General features: G+C 32.5%; 3 protein-coding genes across 14 annotated transcripts in view; 2 read left to right on the top strand and 1 right to left on the bottom strand.

The window, feature by feature from the left end:
* The window catches only part of LOC116430962 (scavenger receptor class B member 1), a 46,683-nt gene extending 33,642 nt beyond the window's left edge, over positions 1–13,041 (top strand). For all 4 annotated transcript variants that reach the window (XM_031985753.2, XM_031985754.2, XM_031985755.2 and 1 more), the window contains exons 2-8: positions 1,678–1,933; positions 2,630–2,771; positions 9,314–9,514; positions 9,782–10,006; positions 10,211–10,373; positions 10,515–10,759; positions 10,937–13,041. In XM_031985753.2, the coding sequence (XP_031841613.1) occupies positions 1,678–1,933; positions 2,630–2,771; positions 9,314–9,514; positions 9,782–10,006; positions 10,211–10,373; positions 10,515–10,759; positions 10,937–11,272 (1,568 nt within the window). In that variant the 3' untranslated portion in view covers positions 11,273–13,041. The remainder of the gene's footprint in view (positions 1–1,677; positions 1,934–2,629; positions 2,772–9,313; positions 9,515–9,781; positions 10,007–10,210; positions 10,374–10,514; positions 10,760–10,936) is intronic.
* A 137-nt stretch (positions 13,042–13,178) lies between these two features.
* LOC116430961 (ATP-dependent DNA helicase Q5) lies at positions 13,179–17,785 on the bottom strand. The gene is made up of 13 exons (XM_031985751.2): positions 17,453–17,785; positions 17,233–17,357; positions 16,987–17,151; positions 16,735–16,911; positions 16,488–16,667; positions 16,296–16,401; positions 16,106–16,217; positions 15,797–16,024; positions 15,538–15,723; positions 15,345–15,468; positions 15,003–15,275; positions 13,654–14,914; positions 13,179–13,581 (listed from the first exon to the last, which is right to left on the bottom strand). Exons 1-13 carry the CDS (start codon positions 17,538–17,540, stop codon positions 13,532–13,534), a joined length of 3,075 nt encoding a protein of 1,024 aa, XP_031841611.2. The 5' UTR covers positions 17,541–17,785; the 3' UTR covers positions 13,179–13,531.
* The window catches only part of tweek (transmembrane protein KIAA1109 homolog tweek), a 28,810-nt gene continuing 24,424 nt past the window's right edge, over positions 17,724–22,109 (top strand). For 5 of the 9 annotated variants that reach the window (XM_076367982.1, XM_031985743.2, XM_031985742.2 and 2 more), the window contains exons 1-5: positions 17,724–18,149; positions 18,737–19,048; positions 19,142–19,285; positions 19,403–19,722; positions 19,798–22,073. In XM_076367982.1, coding sequence (XP_076224097.1) covers positions 18,796–19,048; positions 19,142–19,285; positions 19,403–19,722; positions 19,798–22,073 — 2,993 coding nt within the window. In that variant the 5' untranslated portion in view covers positions 17,724–18,149; positions 18,737–18,795. The remainder of the gene's footprint in view (positions 18,150–18,736; positions 19,049–19,141; positions 19,286–19,402; positions 19,723–19,797; positions 22,074–22,109) is intronic. The other 4 variants (XM_031985747.2, XM_031985750.2, XM_031985748.2 and 1 more) reach the window with 1 other exon arrangement.

Below are 22,109 nucleotides of genomic sequence, written 5' to 3'. Positions count from 1 at the left end.
GACGTTGCTTTAAGAAAGGATATAGATTAATTAAGAAAGTAATCTCGTTGTACCTCTGTCTTACAAAACCAAATTATAAAACTATAAATTAAATACTATTCAATATCTAAAAATACATCAATGTTAATGTAAAAGGATAAAAATCCATGGTCACCTTATGAGTTAATAGTCCACGCAACCGCGGTTGCGTGAAAACGCGCGCAGTATTTCCGGAAACAGAGAAAAATGGCGCGAGATCACAATTCAACCGCAAGTCTTACAGCATGGAACTTTTCGTCGAATTTTATTCTTCTTCTCTTAATATTCATCATACGGTTCCGTGCGTGCACTCCCACGAAATAAACCAAAAATCCCCGAGCGAACCGGAATTCCAAGCGTACCGCGCGCAAATGCGTCGAACGTTCGCGACACGTAATATTTTGAAAGATGTCGGATGTATTTATCGAGCACGGTAAATAATTCACGGAGCATCGTCGCGCTCGCGGAAAAAAGAAACGGAAATGATTCGTGATATCGTGAGGGGATTTCTTGCGTTCCGTCGAGATTTTCGAAAAATCAGTAAAAAAGTGAGAGAATCTCGAATCATCCTGTTACGTAACGCTAATACGCGAGAAGCTAGATCAATCGTTTATAATTATTATTTGTCCGGACACACAAATTGCCGTTTGTTATATAGGCGACATTGAAGTATTTGTCTTACTTCACGCGGCGAATGACGATCCTCTTGTCATTGGTAACCGGATGAAAATTTCCATGCATTTATTAGGTCATATTTGCATTTATTATATTTCTTTTATTTCTGAAAATAAAGATAAACGAAACTGTTTTTAATCTAAAACATAGTCTCCTTCATTACCCATAAACTGTCTACCTATACATTATAATTACTTTAGAAAAAGTTTTGTTCATTTTTATTTAGAAAAACAAAAGAAATATAAAATCCGTTTTCATAAAAAAAATTATTTGTAGGATGACCCAACAAGTATACTTATACTATCTGTAATCTTACAAAACACTAAGGAACGAGTGCATTGACTTACTGACTGTTATGATGATTACCAATGACTGTAGCTTCTAAATTACATGCTAAATTACTTATTAAATTTGTAAAATAACAGACATTGAACAAGAATATTCGACAACGTAAATAATTGGATAATAATGTAACAAAATATTCGTGATAAGAAGTAATTAATAATCATTCCTTATCATCTGTGCTACAAAGGAATAAGTGGTACATAAAACGCCGACATTTTTTGTGGCAGTCGACGTTTCAACAAAGATTATTACAGTCGCGTTACTTTTATCACAGAAATCTTTTTTTTTAATTTCGCCTTAATCCAATTAGTTAGAAACAATCAATCGGGAATTCGCATAATGATCTGCGGTGTGCCCGTAATGATGCGGTTCGCGATGATAACTAATAAAATACGTCCACGATGGTGCGATTGTAACGAAATATCGTTCGCACTTTACAAAACAGTTTCATTCAAATTACTTCATAAAATTTCTAGCCGAATAGCTGAGCACGTTTTTATCAGAATCTTATTTAGAGCTCACGATTTTACGTCCAATACGAGTATGTTGAATTCCGTTTCGGTATAAATAGATCGCGCAGAAATTCTATTTTATAGCGAAGTGTTAAATCGTGTCTCCTTTATTTTTTGTCGGGCACAGATATTTTCGCCCTGATGGCTTTGAGCGCGCTCTGCCTGACGATAGGCTCCCTGTTCATCGTCTTCGAACCGTACGAGCTGTTCTTCAAGCTGAAGGTGGTCTTTGGACCGGGCGGAGAGATTTTCGAAATGTGGCGGAAACCGGATGTCGAGCTCTACTTGAAGGTCTACCTCTTCAATGTGACAAACCATGACGATTATATGTCCGGCAAAGCCAGCAAACTGAGTTTCCAAGAAGTCGGTCCCTACGTGTACAGGTGAGCAAGATCGGTATAGATTTTCCTCGACTTCGTCCGCTTGATTCATTAATTAAGCAATGTAAACAGACACAATTGTAGTGTTAACTAAGATTTTCCAGGATAGATGACAAGCAAGAATTTATTTTTCTTTATTATTCAGAATTTCGCATTCTACTGAAAAATGATAAATTTCTCGATCTTCGTTGTAATGCTTACTTTATTTTGAATATTTTAACATTAAAGGCTGTGATAAGTGTCTTTTAAGTGATGATCCTAAAAGAATTTTAAAAGTAGATTCAACCCCTTGTCCTATGATTACTTCCATAACTACGCTTAATAAAACTGCTTTATCGTAAATAACGTATCAGAAAAAGAAAAGGATTTGACACTTCTTATATATCTACGTTTATTCCAAAGGTTAACAATTGATGATAGAAAACTAATATTTAATTTCTATTGGAAAAAGTAATTAACACTTATATTTGAGAAATTTAGTTTAAAATTGTCGTCGCGAGTCTGATACGATATTATAGGACAAGGGGTTAATCGTCAATGTAATCACTATAACATTAAAAAATTGGTTAAAAAGTTCTCAGTTGTCAATTGTGAAGTTTACGAAACTAATAAAGAACAACAAGTAATGAATTATGAATAAACTCTGCGTTAATGATATTCTAATCGTACGATAATCTATAAGTGGGAAATTAATTTTAGAGAGGCTTTCGAGCATCGAGATGTTGAATTCAACACAAACGGCACCATAACTGCAAACGTCTATCATCCATTGGTCTACGTGCCGGAGAAAAGCAACGGAACTGAGGAGGACCTAATGATACTTCCAAACATCGCGTTGCTGGTGAGTGAAACAACCAATTTTATTCCCCTTCGAGTTCCCCGTTTGACTTCCTTCTTCACGAATACGACTGTGCATGCTCCAATTCTATAACTCTCAGCGCACGATGCTCACGCGAAATTCAATGGAATTCGTGAACTCGCGACACTGACGTCATTCGAATGAGGAATTCAAAGAAACCGAGAACTCCGATATTGTGGAAAATGCAACATTAAGATTGATCACGACAATAAGCGAAGCTTCTCTTTTATTCAAATGAGAATCATCCTCTCTTCGAGAACTTCTTTCACCTTTGTTTCTTAACACTAGAACAACCAAGCATTTAACACGATGAACATGTAATCCTTATAAAACTTGCAACAATAGATTTTTTTCGGTTTCTTCCTATTTTCAGTATAGTATTCAAGTGAAACTACTTATTTTTCAAATCATTTCGGATATTTAACGCTTCCAAGACACCAATAATTGTAAAACGAGAAAATTGAAACTCACCATTTTGGTGGGTGCAATAGATCTAATGTTAATATTCGAACTATTTATAATTCATTATCAAAAATATATAATAAAGTCCGAGTTAGGTAAAATATCTGGATTGCATCGATGTGCCATTTTTTTACATGAAATTATCATAAAATAATCGAGTGTACAAAGACTGTTTAGGTCCAATGTGCCACGAATGATGCTTCAACCTTTGTGTTCTCTGTCCAACGAGTTGCAAACAGACTTGTCAACCTTTCATCAAGTTTTAAGCATCCTTTCACGCGACGGACAAGCCATTATGAGATAAAGTACAATAATCTGTAATCATATTAACAGAATCATTGATCGTATCGCATTCGCTCGACAACGGCGACCTAGCGCGTTAAAAGAACGCTGTTAATCATCGTGTTTACTCCATAGCCTTGTTGTACACCGAAGGTTGCGATGTTACCTTATTACATGATGCTTTCACACACCTCCTACTCGCTCCTCGGACCGGTGTGCGCGAGACAAGTGTGTCTTGGTAGAAAAAATCGAGACGAAATTAATCGCACGACGCGGTGCGCCTCAATTTAATTGAGTACCGAATCATTATGGTCGATAAACCCCTAAATAACAAGACAATCTCCGTGACAGAGTCCTTTTAATGAGGTGAACGCTCGATTAAGGACGTCAACGGCGGTCGTTAACAACCTGACTCAACGTCGACCGAGAATATTGCTACAGCCCGTGTAATGTGGTTCGTATGATTGATCGAAAGCAATAAAGAAAGAGGAACAAACCCTTCTTGTTTGAAAAAATAGATGTAGACACAATTCGTGAATAGAGTCGATCCAACGAAGTTAAATAGGAAAAGTTTGAGATGATCCTATTCTCGGTACTCTCGAAGTAACGATTCTTTAACCCTTTGCACTCAAAAAGTACTTCACTAGAATTATCCAACATTTTCTGTCGAGATATAGACGACATGTTTTGAAAACAATTTATTGAGACAGTGTGCATAGATTAAGGAGCACAGTTTTTTAATTCAATATTTCATATATTGATGCATTATACAAAGCTTAACATAAGTATTAAATTTTCTAATTTACTATGTCCTGAATCTAGTGACCACTATGAATGATTATTGTGCAAAAGGTTAAATAATTTATAAGTATTTGCGGTATTGAAATATTTGTAATATCTTGATATTTTTAAATTGGTATATTTTTGAGATTTTAATATTTATCAAGTTTGCATATTTTTGAAGTTTTAATATTTTAAAAACGGCTATGTTTTTGAGACTTCAATATTAAACAAATGTTTATATTTTTAGTTTTTCAATTTTTAGTAGATAATTGGAAAACTTCTTGCGACAAACAAGCTGTTCCATTTTTTAAGGTACGCGCATAATTTAAAATCACAAACAGTTTGAAGTGATTATCACGGTAAAAACTAATTTAAAAAAGTCATAAATTAGATATTTACGTGGGATAGATCAGCATTGTAAAATGAAACCGGTATCTCATGTCGGTGAACATTGTCACTGGACACGAACGAGAGTGAGAGTGATGACGTTGCAATGTATTCACATGGTTCTGTTCTGCTCCTTGAGTTTATTCTTGCACACGCGGGCACCGAGTTAAGTGGATATCTGTATATTGTTATTACCGTTTCATTACTCACTCAAATATACAAACATATACACAGGGAATTGCTGTTATTAGACGCAGCCGTAAGTGCACGGCTATGATGTCAAGAAGAATTAACTACAAGAGCTTTCCACGCACACTTTGTATCTATTAAAGTCCTGTGCATATTTACAATCACTTTGGCCAGATAATTTGCACACAATCTACATATAATGAGTTTGAATATTTCTGTTATACTAGACTTAAGAATGCATAATTTGTACTCTGAATAGATATGATAAAATAACTGACGGCGAATGATGAATTATTAATAGACTGTTGAAACAGTCGAACAATAATAATAAATATTTACATATAAATATTTGTGCATTAGAAACTTCTCATTCTCGAAGGTAAAAGACGACATTACACGCTCGATTGTAGCAACACGTCTTGTTATGACGCAAATCGTTGCATTTATTATTCTTTTCATTTGATGCCACTGACATAGAACCGTTTGCCTTGAAACTATGATAACTTTCTAGATAACTTAACCTATCCAATCAAACTCATAAATAAACAAACTATAATAAGCTACGATGCAACACGAAAGTAATATTAAACTATATTTCGTAACTATTTCACAGGAATTAAATTTAAAATTTAAATTAAAAATTTATTTTCTATTAATTTATCATTTTACGTTCATTAATTAGTTATTAATCTAGCGTTCGTTTTCGTTGTAAAATATAGCATGAAACTAATGTCGTCCGAATGAGTTCAGCAAACGGTTTGAAGTTGGTAGATCGTTGCGCAGAAATCGAATCAGATGTCATTAATCAGAAAGCTCCAGGTTTGTTTAATGAAGTTGTTTACAAATAGCGTCGCGATAAAAAGAAGACGGAAATGCAGAACTGCAATCCAATTCCGCGTACGAGCTGGAGGATCTCCGTGTTTGTATCGTAATCGCGATGAACGTAGTCATCGATTTCACGAGGACATTTCCATCTCCGCAGAAAAATTGATTCTGTTTACCATGTTATTTACGCTTCCTTATTATTCAGGTGGAATTTCATATAAATAAAGCAATTTTATAGATACTAATGGTGCAGCATATTCTCAACATTTCTGTGCACAACACGGATTAAAATAATAACAATTATTACCAATAGATAATAATGTTTAAGAGTAATAACGACAAAAGTCTACTTTCAGTTCGTATTTAAGAAAAACTAAAAAACTAAGACTTAAAAGTATAATCATATATTAATAATCACTAATTAAAGATAACTTACGTCTCTCCACGGATATTGTAAAAGTGAATTTATATTCTGTATTAGCTGTAAAAGACAGTATAAATTTTATACAAATGCTCCGCTTTTTACTGGTAATGATTATAGGAATATAAATCGAACTATTATGTAACAGCAGCTATACAATGTCAGTGAATGTAAATGTGAGATTACCTAGTACACGGTGAAACAAAAAAAAACTTGTCAAGAAAGAAACTGATACTTTACAAGTGAGGTACATTATTCACTCTTGTTGCCGTGAGATTTTGCAATCGCTGAATGTTGCCTAAGGAAAAATTTGCTCACGCGTCTGGTGTGTTTCTGTTAGTCATCTCTATATACGCGGAAACGTGTTGTACTCCGATTACACGTAACGTAATTGATTAAGTAATGGACTAGGTAAGAAGGAACTATAGATACATGGCGGACTAATATACATTGAATTCGAATTTTTTCGGGATAATTGAAGTATTTTTGAAATAATATAATTAATTAAAATCCTTTTCTCATTCCCGTAGAACTGAAATTTTAATTAGAAAATAAAAGACGTAAGCTTTTCAGAAGTTTAAGAGGAAAATTATGATTTTAAGAGAAGAATAGGAGGTTCTTTCTATTATCCAGACATCGCTTACGTGACCGACGCTCTCCCCAAATATTGTCTTCAGTTGAGTGCCATTTGAAGCCATTTCCTTTCTAACCTCCTTTCTAATTGCATTACCCATTAGACAATTTAGATAGTGTTTTGTGATCTACAAAGACAGAATTAATAAAATATTCTGTCCACAATAATTATAGATAAAAATTTACATTTATAAAATTTATTAAGGCACAGCGTTTTTCTACCTACTTTGCGGACGACTCACGGTCGATTAAAGAAAAAGTACCAATCAATCCGATACGTTCAACCAGAACTTTATTAAACCGTAATATACTACACTCCCGTTATTAGAAAATGTCTATGCCAAAGAACACATGTATGTAGTTGAACTATTATTATTCAGTACAAAACTGATCGTGTAGAAAAGAAATATCGGGAGATCAAGATGAATTATAATAGCCCAATGTTACCTTGCTAAGTACTTGTATTGTATTAAAGGAATACAATAATCGATCATAATTAGATACACACATCACAATCATATATCTCAGAAAGGGATAATTACTCGGAAAAAAAAGAAATCGCACAAACATTTTTTCTTCATTCGTTTAATCGTCCATTTCCGTTATCTTTTTGTTCGCGAAGTATCATGTATGGAGCACCAAGGACCGAATTATATAACTCCGTATGTAATTGCGCTTATTAATTGATCGATCACAGGAAATCATGCAGAATAATTTGTTGTAAACGAAGCAAATACTCTGAGTATTAAAACGAGCACGGAAAGGTTTTCTAGAATTTAAAAATGTTTTTAAATTCGAAGAAAAATCTATTTTTAAATTTTTATAAGGATTACGTGTTAATCATGATAATCGCTCGGGTATGTCTAGTGTCAATGAAGTGATTCATTGTTGGTTAATTTCATTGACGTAAGAAGCTAGAAATCATCCGTGAATGAAGGTGGGATCGAAAATGCGTTTCCTGGGGCACTTTACCGGTCGTTCGCAGGCGAGCAAAGTAGAATCGGGAATAATTTGTGAAGTGCATCCTTATGTAACACGTGTACCTGCACGTAACGCATGCATATGTATGTGACCGGCAAGAATGTTGACTTAAAGCGTGCAGGAGATCCAACGACGCGCACGGCAGACAGTAACCGCGCGCGGCCAATTACAATGGCGTCAATGAACTCTCGCAGATAGTAAAAACCACGGAAGTTCGAGACTCGCTTTGTCTCCACATGCGAGGAACACGATAGAGTCTTTGATCAAGTGCGTTCTTGAACAAAACGGAACAATAGAATCGGTTTAATCGGTTAAGGGAAGAGATACCGCAGTGAATAATGATCTTGAACGAACGATTTTCTTCAACTTTCTACCGATAACACATAATTGCTAATTAACTGTAATATTCGTACCATGCAGTACAGGAGTTTTGTAACGAGTTAGATTAATTGGTGCCGATTAATGAGTGACTCGAACTATTTTCTTGCAATTGCGAAGGCTAACAACTAAACTATCGCTAACATTGTTTAATCTGTAATGGCGTTTACAACTTGTTCAAGAAGATACAATGTATTTTATATGTTCGTAATTGTTGTTTTACAATTGTTCCTCATTGGAAGAACCCCAGGGGTCTTATGGAAGATTTACATTTCAGAATCTTTTGACTCCTCAGTTTTTAGACTTCGATTCTTGGGTCTTCGGATTGTAGAATTACATTATAGAGTGTTGAGATTTAGACCTCTACGTTCGAAGATCTTCAAATTTGAATACTTGAGTACTTGAGCTTCATGTTTATTAAGCTTGGGCTTTTCGGATCTGAGAGTTCTCAGGTTTAAATCTTTCGGTCTGGTAATTCTTTGATTTGAATCCCTAAATAAGTGTAGTTGGAATTCCTTGGTTCCAGATTAGTTTATTGTAGATCTGAGTGTTTAGCTTTCAAATTTTTTGATTTTTTATTCGATCTGCCCCCTGGTTAGCTAACTGGAAGTTTCGATGATATCTCAATCCTGGGGTTTCATCCAAGCCTTGAGGTCTCCCCTGTCTCTCAACTGTCCAGACTTATCGATCCAGTCTTTTTCTTACTCGAGACTTAGATGTCATAGTCCAGACTCGATCTAAACTAAAAGTTACTCGACCTAACCATTGGACGGCTACCTGCAGACTTGATCGCGATAAAATCTTGATGGTTAACAGGGAAAAGAGCAATTCATTAATGCATCCCACAACTAATATTATGTTGCATGTAGCTCTTTACACTCAACCGATTGTTCACAGTTTAATTCAGCATTCACGATTCTAAGTTAATTTGATTAACAATATCCGTCTTTCACTCCTAAGTTGATTGGTTCCATTCCTTTCGGAGCTTGGAATTGAAATTAATTCGTTGGGTTTCGCGTTTCTGATTTATTTTATTTCGATGTGGTCTGAGTAACACGAAATTGTATTAATCGCATTCGACATGTAAAAACATTTCGTACGCTTAGAAATCTAATAAGTACATCCAATTAATTCATCACGGTGATTACTCCGACTTACTATTTCACGAATTGCTTTGTTCCAGAGTATTACGAATGTAATGAGAGAGGCTTCGTATTTGACCAGGTTGGGCTTGAACGTGCTAATTCATCACACGGACTCGAAACCTTTGGTCCCAATGACCGCTCGAGAATTTATGTTTGGTTACGAATCCACCTTAGTCACTTTGGGCAATAAAATGATGCCGTCATGGATCAAGTTCGACAAGCTTGGACTCATCGATAGGGTAAGTTCCTTGACCTCGGATTACTTTTTTACAATTTTCATTAACTATCGATTAACTTAAAATAAAAATCAAACTAACAAAACTCGTGAATTATAAATTTATTATCGTGTCTATTGTATAGGTAGCATTGATTTAAATATTTATTAAATATTCAAGTGATTCATAGCGAATTGAAGTAGTGTCCTTGCGCGTTCATCCAGTTCACCACGTTTTTGAATGTCAATTACCAATTCGTTTCTCTGCAATTTCACTTATTTTTGCTCGCAGATGTATGATTTCGATGGCGATTACGAAACAGTTTACACTGGAGAAACCGATGTTCACCTCTCGGGTCTAATTGAGAAGTACAATGGCGATGTAAATTTACCGCAATGGACAGGAAAGTGTGCGAATGTGAACGGTTCCAGTGACGGCGCCAAGTTCCCAGGTTACATAGAGAAGAACGACAGTGTCCTTTTCTTCAGGAAAAGTCTGTGTCGTAGTGCCCACATGGTGTGTTGAACGTTCATTCTAACCAGAATCATCCGAGCTCATGAATGATCGAATGCATCCGATTTCCAATTAAATGAAACTTGCTTCAACCCAATCCAGGCTATTAATCGATCATTTAAGTGTCTCGATGCTATCAGTGATTTAAAGAATTTCGGAGATAATATACCGACGATTTAATCATCCGAACCATTAATAATGTTGTAGAAATATAGCGGGGAGAAGACGATAAACGGATTGCACACGTACAAGCTAACATTCGTTGAAAACGAATTGGATAATGGCGCCTACAACCCGGAGAATAAATGCTTCTGCCGTCAAGGGCATTGCTTGCAACCTGGCTTAATAGATGTAACCGACTGTTATTATGGTAAGATAATTTAAATAATAACATTTTTTATATAATATTTTCTTTATCTTTTATATAAGAATAAAATGATCTTGAAAAATAAAATCAATGTTATCAAAATTGAAAATTGGTATTAATGAACTTACCCTGTCAAATTTTCAGGTTTTCCCATCGCTCTCTCTTATCCGCACTTTTATAAGACGGATCCATCCGTTTTGGAGGCTGTGCAGGGTTTAAATCCGCAGGCGGATCTTCACGAGTCTTTCGCGTACGTTCAACCAAAATCGGGGCTTCCGGTGAACGTCGCCTTCCGATTCCAAATAAACATGGCCTTGCAAAACATCGGTCACATGGCCAGAGTGGAGAAATTCGAAAATACCGTGTTGCCGCTCCTATGGTTTGAAATAGTAAGTGTTTGTACAAATACAGTAATACAATAATATGAATAATTCTATTAATAAATGTAAATTATAAACTTAAATTTCACTTTTCTATTGACAGGAATTCTTAATAGAACATTTATTTATAATAATATACGTAATCTATGATAATTTCTACTTAAATTAATAAAACGTTTTTTCCAGGGTTTGTACGAATTGCCAACGGCAATGAACATTCGCTTTTGGTTCTACCTAAACTGCTTGCCAGTTTTTACAACCCTGATGACGTACACCTTTGTGATCGCCGGAGTCGCGGGAATAATCGTCAGCATCTACAAAATCGTTTTGTGTCAAACAAAAGGATCATTGTTACCCAATCAGATTTCGGACATCAAAAATCATAACTTACAGTTCATAGCGAACAGACGGCTGTCGTGCAAAATGAACGAAATAGACAATACGTTGCTCGTGTCGAAGGACGGGAACGGGATGTCAGACGTTACAACGGAACTATTGAATTTGAAAGAGGAAATTGTGTGACCGATTGTACGCGATTTGAGTTTCAGAAAGAGGCTATTTTCCACGTAAAAGTCGTTCTACGCTTATATCCAACGGGAGGCTTCGAATGGCTGTGGATTTTGAGAGACCACACCCGCCTCGAGTAAACGAGCGAAGTCCGTATTAATAAGTAGGAAAGTGCTTCCACAATTGGGGAGCTTAGAATTATTCGTATCGAGACGTCTCAATTTTATGGTAGTTTTATAGATTTCAAACTGTATCGTAACGCTGACAGCGTCATGAAACAGTGGGCTGATAGTATTCATTTCATGATTTACTATGAAACGCGTGATCGTTAAAAGGGTTGAGTTAGTTTGAATAATAAAATCATAACGAATAAATCACCTTAGATGGTGAGTAGTGTCATCTGTTCATACATTTTTCTATCGCGACGCAATTATCATCTGTCAATACAAACGGTGCAAATTCATAAATTTTCTATTTACTGATACGTGAACATCGTATCAGAATCGATGTCAGTCTTTCTTTTTTTGAAAATAAATTATTATTAATTAAATTACTAACACTTTACTGTTCTATAGTCAATATATAAATATAGTAAGGAATCTATTATGCTTATTGAAAATAATAAAATCAGTCGTGTGATGTACATACGATGAATTTGCACATGAATGTATATGTAAAAAACAAAACGAATTAAGACTGATTCTAATATAGACTGTACGTAGGAATTAAGTATTTTTGATGAAAGAATAACTAAATGCATTGGTACTAATTAGGCGGAAAGATTTCGATTTGAAAATCGAAGAGCATATAGGGGTTGTAGTTGCATTGTAATTGTAAATCACGACATACTTATAAAAAATGATCTACTTGGAATTGCACCGTTTGTTAATCTAATACATATTTATCATTATTAGATTATTAAGATTATAAAGTACAGAATCATCGTATAAATATTTTCTACTATACTTTCAATCATTTCTATGTATGCACACGTATTTAAAGCGAAAAAAAAATATTGAACTTTAACGAAAGTATAATGAATATGGATCAACAGAAATGACAGAAATCATGTTAGCGGTATTTTGGTATATTTAAAATGAGTAAATTTTTGGAAGCATCGTTCATAAGTAATAATTTGTAATTCTTCGTGAAATTTATAAAATCTTAGATAAATTGCCATTTCTTTTTAATCAACAGACCGGAGGAAATTCTACGTTACTTGGATATATTCAAATAATCAATTAATTAATATTTATCTCCAGATTAAATTAATGTCAATTGAAATATTAATAAAAGTAACTCCATTAAAGTGTTTTAATAGAAAATTATATTTGGATTCGGTGAAGGAAAGCAGATTTTCATATAGTATAACATTCTAAGTCATTAATGTTGAAGATAAGGTACCGCGAAGTTATGTCATTTTTAAGTAATTCACTAAATGTAGAGACTTCTAAAATATCAGTCTTGCCTAAATTCGAGAATATAGTAGACCAATTAAAGAAACAGTATTTTTATAGTACGAAATTGAACTCATGAATCATATTGTTCTAACACTTAATTATAGTTCGATGAAACAACATCGTTTGAAGTTTTTCTTAATAATTTCTTTCCTTTGATTGTACCACTGATATTATAAGAATACGAATATTTAATAAGACGCATGTGTACATTTATCATGACTTTTACAATTTTCACTTTCATGAATATTGTAATTCTTGCCAGTGAAATAATGTAATGTAAATATTTATAAAAATTGCTCAAATAATATTTTTAATAAAATTTTATCTCATTAATACCTTTCTCTGTAACTTCAGAAATACTCCCATACAAATTTTGTTTGTGTCTTTGCTGTAAGTATTCAGGCTCACTTATTAATTTGTAATTTATGAGTTATTAAAAAAAAACGTCAAAATTTTCATAGAATGTCATTGTTTATTATATTACTTACAATTATTTTCAATTTAAATTAATTTCATAACGTATGTTTGTAACTAAAGAGTATTTTTCAGAAACAAATGTAAAAAATTGGAGCAGTTTCTAAGAAATGTACCTCAGAAAATTAAAATTTTTCCTTAAGATTTATTAAATTGAAATATAATTAATTGACATTTATATACATAAAATATCTACGTGATTCGTGATATAAATACAATACATAAATAATGAATTCTATATTTGTATAAATATATATATATTATATATATACACATATACAATTGTAGATCAATTCTTTTCAGGCTGTACTGATTCTATTAAACACTTTTGATGCAAACATTAATCCTGTGACATATATTTTGTAACAAATCGATGTATTCCCGTTTTATCTGAAAATAATTATTATTATACTATCCTTAAGTTAAATGAACATTATGCAAGCCAATTAACGTATACTTTACCGAATATTTTTTGACCTAGCAAAGTATAATGCATTTCCCTACAAGTTTTCGAAAACGACGATCTATCGGGAATACGTTTGGATGGATAATATTTCATCAAATATGATTTCAAAATTTCTGCAGTTTTAAATTGTGTTGCCTTATCTGCCGGTACCATTATTTTATCTTTTTTATTAGACGAATGTTTTACACGTTTTGATTTATGATGTTCCACATCACGAGATTTTCTTCTTTCTAAATTTTCGGTTACTAAATGCTCGTCATTTGATACCTTTTTATCTACATTTTTCATAGTCAATAATTCTATTCTATCACTTATAACTTCATTTTCATCTTTTTTCGTATCTGCAACAGTTTTGATTATACTAATATCAATAATGTCATTTGTTTCACAATTAATATTAGTAGTTATCTCACAATTCGCCACAGATAATTTTTCTTGATCAAGCTTCACTCTTTTATTTGTTTGACTGTCTGCACTGTTGTCAAATAAATCTATAACTTTCCGTCTTTTATTAAATTTTGATTCTGTCATGTCGTTAGTAACATTCATATTCTCATTACTTTTGTTATTTGTTGAACTTGATTCGTTACAGATTAACCCTGTCTCTATATCATTAGTTTTTGATTTGGCAGATTTTATAATCTGCTCATAGACCGTTGCAGTAGCACGTGATGTTTTTTTATTTTTCGACTGTCTCTTTGCTTCTTGCGGAGACTTTCGTGACTTTTTGTCCTGAAGTTTTAACATTATTTTATTTTCTTCATGAAGCTTCCTAGCACACATAAAACCATTAAATTTCTGTGAATCTTCAGATTTTTTATTGTTTTCCTCAATAACTTTATTCTTTCCAGTATCTACACTTTCACTATAATAAATGGGACTTTTCTTGGGATCTACTTTCGTTTCTGTTGTGTAAATGTCATTGTTGTCATCTGTTAAAATACTTGCATCAAATAAGCAAATTTTATTTTTAGTAGATGATGGTTTCATTACTTCTTCATTGTTTTTCATCTCTAAAGCGGTCTTAAATGTAGGATATAAAATATTTTTGTTTGCGGCACTTAAGTCTTGGGAAGGAACGCGCATATCTTTATCACAAAATTTACTTGGTACACTTTCCTCTTTCTCTAAACTGCTATTACTTACTACTTGTTCATTAAAACTGTTTGATTTTACATGCTGTTTATTATTTGGTTTGTAATCACGTAGGTATTCATGAACAGTGTTGTTGCTGGTACACTTTCGCACAGAAGAAATCTTTAACCGTAAATAATACAAAACATAAATAAATATTGATGTAAAAATTAAAAATTACGAAAATATGTAAATGTATTAAATTACATACCAACTTAGACATATTGAACTTGTACTTGTTTGCAACTATAGTGTTACATAAAGCTTTATATTCAAGCTCATATGCTATATTATGCATATCTTTCTCTTGCAACTGTTCCGTTAACTCCGTAGATATTTTCTCAAAATTATCTGTTAATGCTGATTTTAACTGAATGTAATAGTGTTCTCGCACCTGAACAGTTAGACCTTTAATTTTTACATCAGTACTTTCAGCTGCACACACATGTGATTGTTTGGCATCTTCAAGGTTCTGCTTCTTTATCTTGAATAATATATTGAGAGAATAAAATATTATAAAGTAAATTGAGAAATTTAGGTATTAAGTTTGTACCTCGTCATTTTTATTATTAATTCTCCGAATAGAAAACTGCTTCTCAATTAATTCTTTTGATTCCCGTTTGCTTTCAGCTAAGAGTTTGTTTCTTGAAATTTCCCTTTCATTACCTTCATTTTCTCTATATATTTAAATATTTAAACATTCATTAATGAAAAGTGTGTAAAATTATTTATTAGGTATTACTTACATATCATCATATTTTGGTAAAGCTATTCCAGCCAGATTACTGCGACTTTTATTTGATCTGGTTTGGCACATTTCAAATTGCGATAACCTCGCCTGAACAGCATTCTTATTTTCACATACATCACACCTGTTCTTACATGGTGGTGGACTGTCTCCGAAATATTTAGAAAATACTGCGTGTCTACATCTAATATACATATATATAAATTATATATCACCATAAGTTGTTTAAACAAATATCTATAAATTATAATCCTTACTTTACTTCAAGGCAATATGAAACAGTTTTCTCAAAATTTTTCCACCTTAATTTCACAAGTTCTGTATTTTTTTGCGTTATTTCTTCTTTGATAAGAAATGCGATAGATCTATATTCTTCATTGCTGAAATAAACTCTGCAGAAAGCTGGTTTCCCATCTCTGCCTGCTCTACCAGATTCTTGATAATATGCTGCTATATTCTGAGGGACTGTCCAATGCACAACAAATCTGCAATGCAAATTATAACATAGATTTTTAAATAAATAACATGGAGTTCAATGAAAATATTCATTCATCTGTATACTTCACCTAACTGATCCTTTATCTACACCCATTCCGAAACTACATGTTGCTGCAATCACAGGTACTTCACCACATGTCCATTTATTTTGAACCTCGTTACGTTCTTGATTCTTCAGACCTACAAGCAAAATTATTTACTTCCTTTTATCATTAATTTTTCTATTGTAGACAAACTGTACAATAATGTGACATATACCAGCATGATATGCTAATGTAGGTATGCCAAACTTAGATATTTTATTTGCAATCACTTCAGTTGCTTCTTTTTTTCTACAGTATATAATGCCACAATTTTTCTTGTCCTAAAATCATTTGTTCAGTAGAAGTTCATAAAAAAAACATAAACCTTTTGTCTTTATAAAACATATAATTTATACAGAATTTTTACTTTTGGGGTAGATGTATCTTGGGAACCAAGAGCTTTTAAAATAAAATTCTTCAAGTGTTCGAATGGCTTATCTAAGGCTTCTAAGAACCACATATCATAATAAAGATTAGGTCGAAATACAGGTACTGAAAATATCAGGGGATTTTTCATGTTTAAACATTGAAGTATATCATCTTTAACCTATAATAATACATATTATATTAAACAATTCTAAAATATGTTTCTATAAACAATTTGAAAAATATACCTCTTTAGCAGCAGTAGCTGTTAGTGCAACTATAGGGATATTAGGACATAATTTTTTAAATACTCCTAACTGTCTATAACTGGGCCTAAAATCATGACCCCATTGACTTAAACAATGAGCTTCATCAATAACAAAATAAGCCAATGCTTTTGCCTTTTTTAATTTGACTATCATATCCTTAAAAAAGTGTTAGCAGTTATTTGTAAATGTTCTTATTTAATAATTTTAACATGAGTATAATAAAATAAAAACCTGAAAATGTTGCTGTGCTCCCATTTCTGGAGTAACATATAACAACTTGGTCTTCGGCGAAGTAGATGATAAATCCTTTATTATTGCATTTCTTTCTTTAGTCGATGTTGTCGAATTTAATGAACTTGCATTTATCTTTTTGCTAACTAAAGAATCTACTTGATTCTGTAATATAAAATTAATGTTATATAACTCATTCTATCAATATTTAGTTATTTTTTAAATTAATCCATCCATAATATATACCTTCATAAGAGCTAATAGTGGTGAAAAAACTATTGTAACTTTATTTTCCTTCATTACGGCTGGCAGTTGAAAACAAAGTGATTTACCACCCCCAGTTGGCATACATACAAATACATCATCTTTACCTGGACATGTATAATCATTCATAAACAAAACACTGATTAATATTTACACGTGCATAAACAAATATAATGTATAATTAATTAAATCAGGTTTCAACCTTTGTAAATAGCGGTGGTTGCACGTTTTTGAATATCGCTTTTAAAATCATCATGACCAAATACAGTTTTTAAAACAGTTGACAGCATTTTACCATATACTGAAGTAGACTAATTTTTAACTAAAACTGATCATAAACAATTATAACTGCATTATAAATCACTTCTTAGACACAGTTTTTACACGAATTTTATAGGTACACAACTTAACAGAACCATAAAAACCCGCTATCATCATACTAGTAAATACCCATAAACACTTGTGCTCAGAAATCACTGCTGCAGTAACCAACCTTTTCGACCAAAATTTTCTAAAGAGGTAACATTTTGGGATATAAAATCAATAAATTTGAAAGGTATTAAACTGTCTTTTCATATACTCTACAGTTTTAATTAATTTTTATACTAAACAGAAGATTTTAAAAATATATTTTCATTTACAATGAACAAACACAAAAATGTATATTTTGATCACCCCTTTTACATGTGTATTTTGAAGGGAGCATTAACAATAGAAGATTGTACTTCATTCTTACATTTATAGTCAGTGACAGTAGTCAACTATGGAGTGGTTATGTGTATTACTGTCCATCGATGACAGTTCTATGACATCTATTAAAACTGATATACTAATAAACATTAAACCATGAGTGACACAACAAAAATTGAATGCTATCCTTATATAAGAACCAAATAAAGGTAAACTAATCCAACATATTAGTTTTACTTAGCATTTATTAATAAAACATTTTTGAAAATGATACGTTTTGATTGTAATACACTGTACATGTAAGTACTTTCGTTGATAACTTTATAATTATTTAACTAACACAATGTACCAAGAAACAAATAACTACGTATAGTTACTATCTTCTAATATTGATAACAGTAAATGTTTTTTTATGTTGATTTTGATGTTCATTTTCACGATAAAAAATGATTACTTCTTTAAATAATTAATATTAGTAATAACTATTAAAATCGATAAATATAATTGAATATATAACATAATTATTGTCAGTTTTAAAAAATATTGTTTAATTAGGACTTATCATTTAGGTTATGTTTACAATCTTTACTTTTTCGTTTATCAGTCTTATAACGACCAATGAATATTAACAATAACTTGCATTTAATTTTGAGAGAAAAATTTGAAAATGGTAAGACACAATTGCAATAAATTAAGAATTATAAATTTATTAATCATGAAGGAAAAAGTTTAGATTTTAAGTAATATTCTTTATATTTTTGTTATTTTAATAAATATTTTTTCTTTGTATTTTTAGTGTTTAATAACAAAATGAGTAATAGTTCTTGATTTTATAATTATAAGAAAAATATCACAATGGAGGAGAATGAGCTGTATAATGCTACAGTTCCATCTTTGTCTGGAATTGAACCAGCTTTCTGGAATTATTCCGATCATGTCATCCTCGATGATCTTAAGATGGATAGTAGTTTTATATATTTACTTTGCTCATTAGTATCTGCTACTGCTTGGATTATTTATATAGCTTATTATAATAGCAGAGTCATCGGTTACATATTAACAAAATTATTAAATCGATTTGTTATTAGAGATGGGTATGTTAAAGTAGGTGAGTATTGAAAACATGATTCATGATATATTGTTTTACTTTAATATATTATATTCTACAAACTAATTGCAACCAATTTTCTTCTATTATTAGGCTCTTTTACTCTAAGTGTATTAAGCGGGAAAATAATGTTTAGAGATATAGTTTATATTACAACAGATTATAGTATCAGAGTTCAGGATGGATGGCTTATATTTAGATGGTGGAGGAGTTATGTTCCCAAAGATGTATCTGAAGGTACTTTAAATGAATTATAATATATTTTTATTTATTGTATAAATATCATGATTTTTAGTTTTCTCTCTTTTAAATAAAAGTAAACTGCTTTTAATGGAAAAGGATATTCCTTTTTAGATCTATCACATTCCGATACTCGATTATCAGTCATGTTAAATGGCTTTGAATTACATGTTTACAATCGCTGTCAACTGTATGCACAATTAGAAAAATCATTTGGTCTTACACCCCAAATGTTTCCTGATGAAGAAGATTATACTGTTAATATCGATGATCGTGATACAGAATCATTTAAGAAAACTGCTAATGAAACTCGCCAACAAATAAATGCAATGGATGTTTCCCGTCATGTTGATAATATTAGAAAAAAGGAAGCTCACGTTATAGCTCGAACTTGGAGAGATTTAATACCTGTTATTAAATTAGATGTCTGCACGGTTAGTTCATTGTGTATTTTTCAAGTAAATAGACATTTTTTTTAAATGTACTCATAACAAATTTTGTTGTTTCAGGGAAGATTAGTATTTGGTAATCGATTGGTTCCAACAACTTTATCGATAACTGTAGAAGAAGCACATTTTGTATATTCTACAAAACCAGCAGCATCCCGACATGATCATTTCATGCACTTTACAAAGTGTAAAGCAGAAAATTTCAAAGTCATTTTAGCACCTAGCCCAAAATATACTGGTATGGTGGATGATCCCCCTAGATACATGGGAGAAGGATTTGTTGTATTGAGCTCGAACAATATGGAAGTTTATTACTATATGGATGAACCTGGATTTGTTCCTGAACATCCAGAAATGATTCAGTTAGTAAATGGAGATATGGTAGAGGCTATGCCACCAATTTGGGGTATTGATATTAAGTGTGGAAAAGGTACAGATTTCAGTTATGGACCTTGGGCAGATAGACAAAGAGAACACTTATTTAAGTTCTTTTTCCCAAATGATTATCAGCCATTGAAAGTTACAAAACCTCCTGTGACTGGAGAAAAAAGACAAGTCCAGTCATTTGATATTAGATTATCAACATTAAATGAAGCCACAATTGACATACTCTTTAGTAAGAATACTGAAACGAATGCTGTTCATATTAATGTAGGACCTGGTTCATATCTGGAAATTACTATGCCATGGATAGTTTTACAAGATGGATATACCACGAAAATAACAGGTCAATTGTTGCATTTAGAAGCAACTACAAGTTTACAATATCGAAGTTTAGTTGAAAGTGAAACGTTAGAATTTGGTATTAAATGTCATTATCCGATAAGATGGAATGATCATCAGGAATGGACACTGAATTTAACTGGATGCAAAGCCACTGCTAACTTAGTTTATTCGCACAAAGAATTTTTTCAGGATATGATTAATGATTGGGCCAGTAAAGCCAGACCTGATATTTTACATTTTGTACCTTATACGTGGAAGTTTAATTTAGTATTAAAGGAATTTGAATTAATCACGTTATGTAATGAATATAATTGGATCGATTGTTCATCGCAGAATCAAGAAAATGCGCACATAGCTTTTTGCGGAGAATTCTTTGAGCTATCATTCGATCTCCCATTTGTCGACTATCTGCCCGTTACGATACCTTTACGTTTTTGGATTCAAGGTGAAAGCGTTGACCTTTCCTTTTACTTACCCGAAGTCAACACAAATCATACGATTCTGTTAGCTTTGCATAAAAATGCAAAGATTATGACACGTGATGGATCACACATATATTTATCAGAATTAAGTAAAAATAAGAAATGGAGAAATGTTTGTCAGAAGGGTGCAGGTTGGGTTGACTGTTGGTCTGTACCAATTGTGGCATTAAGTATTAATTATACATATCATCTGTGTCCACCTCTAGGACCTACCCCACAAGCAAATATCACAACACCAGAGAAAGAAGAAATTCTTTTATCCCCAATGAGGATACCTCGATGTAGAAAATCACCTGGTCTTCAATGGACAACAAATGGTAGCCAGAAATTTGATCCACAATCTATAGCTCCTGACAAAGTTAGTTTAGATCTCGAAATAGGCCCATCCATATTGTTTTTATATGGGTCATTGTTAAAAAATTTTATACATTTAAAAGAGAACTTATTCGGTGATTATCAAACGTTTACTGACATGCAGCAAAGTAGAACGAATCCTACATCTACGACTACAGAGAGAAGTAAAGACAGAGATGTACAGAATAGCAGTATTGAATCTGTAGATGATGAAGATGCAAAATCAAAGTCATTTGATCCTAGAGATTATAGACCACTGGAAGTAGTTGTTGGAATCACCATGCACGATATACAAGCCCATCTAATTAAAAATTGCGGTGAAAATGATCCTCCTTGTCCCGTTATACTTCTTGAACGATTCGGATTTGAAATGAAAAAACGATATAGAGAAACTGAACTTCAGTTACTTCTCTCGCCTGCTATTGCGTTGCTCACTGATAATGTGGTACGGTCAAACAAAGAACGTCACTTGAATCAAGGACATTTAATGTTAAGTGCATTGCAAGTTAGAGGGCATGCAATGTTCAGTAACGAAGGAAGAAGTTTAGATCAAGAAACATTGGAATATGCATGGTTAATTGAAGTACAATTGGGTAAATTAACTGGAAAAATGACTTCTCCACAGTTGCATCATCTTATTACATCTCTGGAAACATTTTTACTAATGGTAAAAAATAATGAAAATACTTTACGCCCTCCTGATTTGCCGCATCATTGTCATCATGGTATTCCTCCCTTAGAATGCCCTGATAGCGACATTGATAAACACTATAGGTATACAATAATATTATATAAATAATAACATTTCTA

This window comes from Nomia melanderi, chromosome 5 (assembly GCF_051020985.1).
Source record: "Nomia melanderi isolate GNS246 chromosome 5, iyNomMela1, whole genome shotgun sequence".
Classification (NCBI taxonomy): Eukaryota; Metazoa; Arthropoda; class Insecta; order Hymenoptera; family Halictidae; genus Nomia; species Nomia melanderi.
Note: the sequence above shows the minus strand (reverse complement) of the source record. Positions and strands in the feature narration are given on the sequence as shown.

Excerpts from the sequence above, each read along its gene's own strand:
- LOC116430961 (XM_031985751.2), bottom strand. The coding sequence starts at position 17,540 with ATGCTGTCAACTGTTTTAAAAACTGTATTTGGTCATGATGATTTTAAA. Across the intron at positions 16,025-16,105 it reads GTAGATAAAGGATCAGTTAG|ATTTGTTGTGCATTGGACAG; the intron begins GTGAAGTATACA and ends TTTGCATTGCAG. Across the intron at positions 15,276-15,344 it reads TTAATAATAAAAATGACGAG|ATAAAGAAGCAGAACCTTGA; the intron begins GTACAAACTTAA and ends ATATTATTCAAG.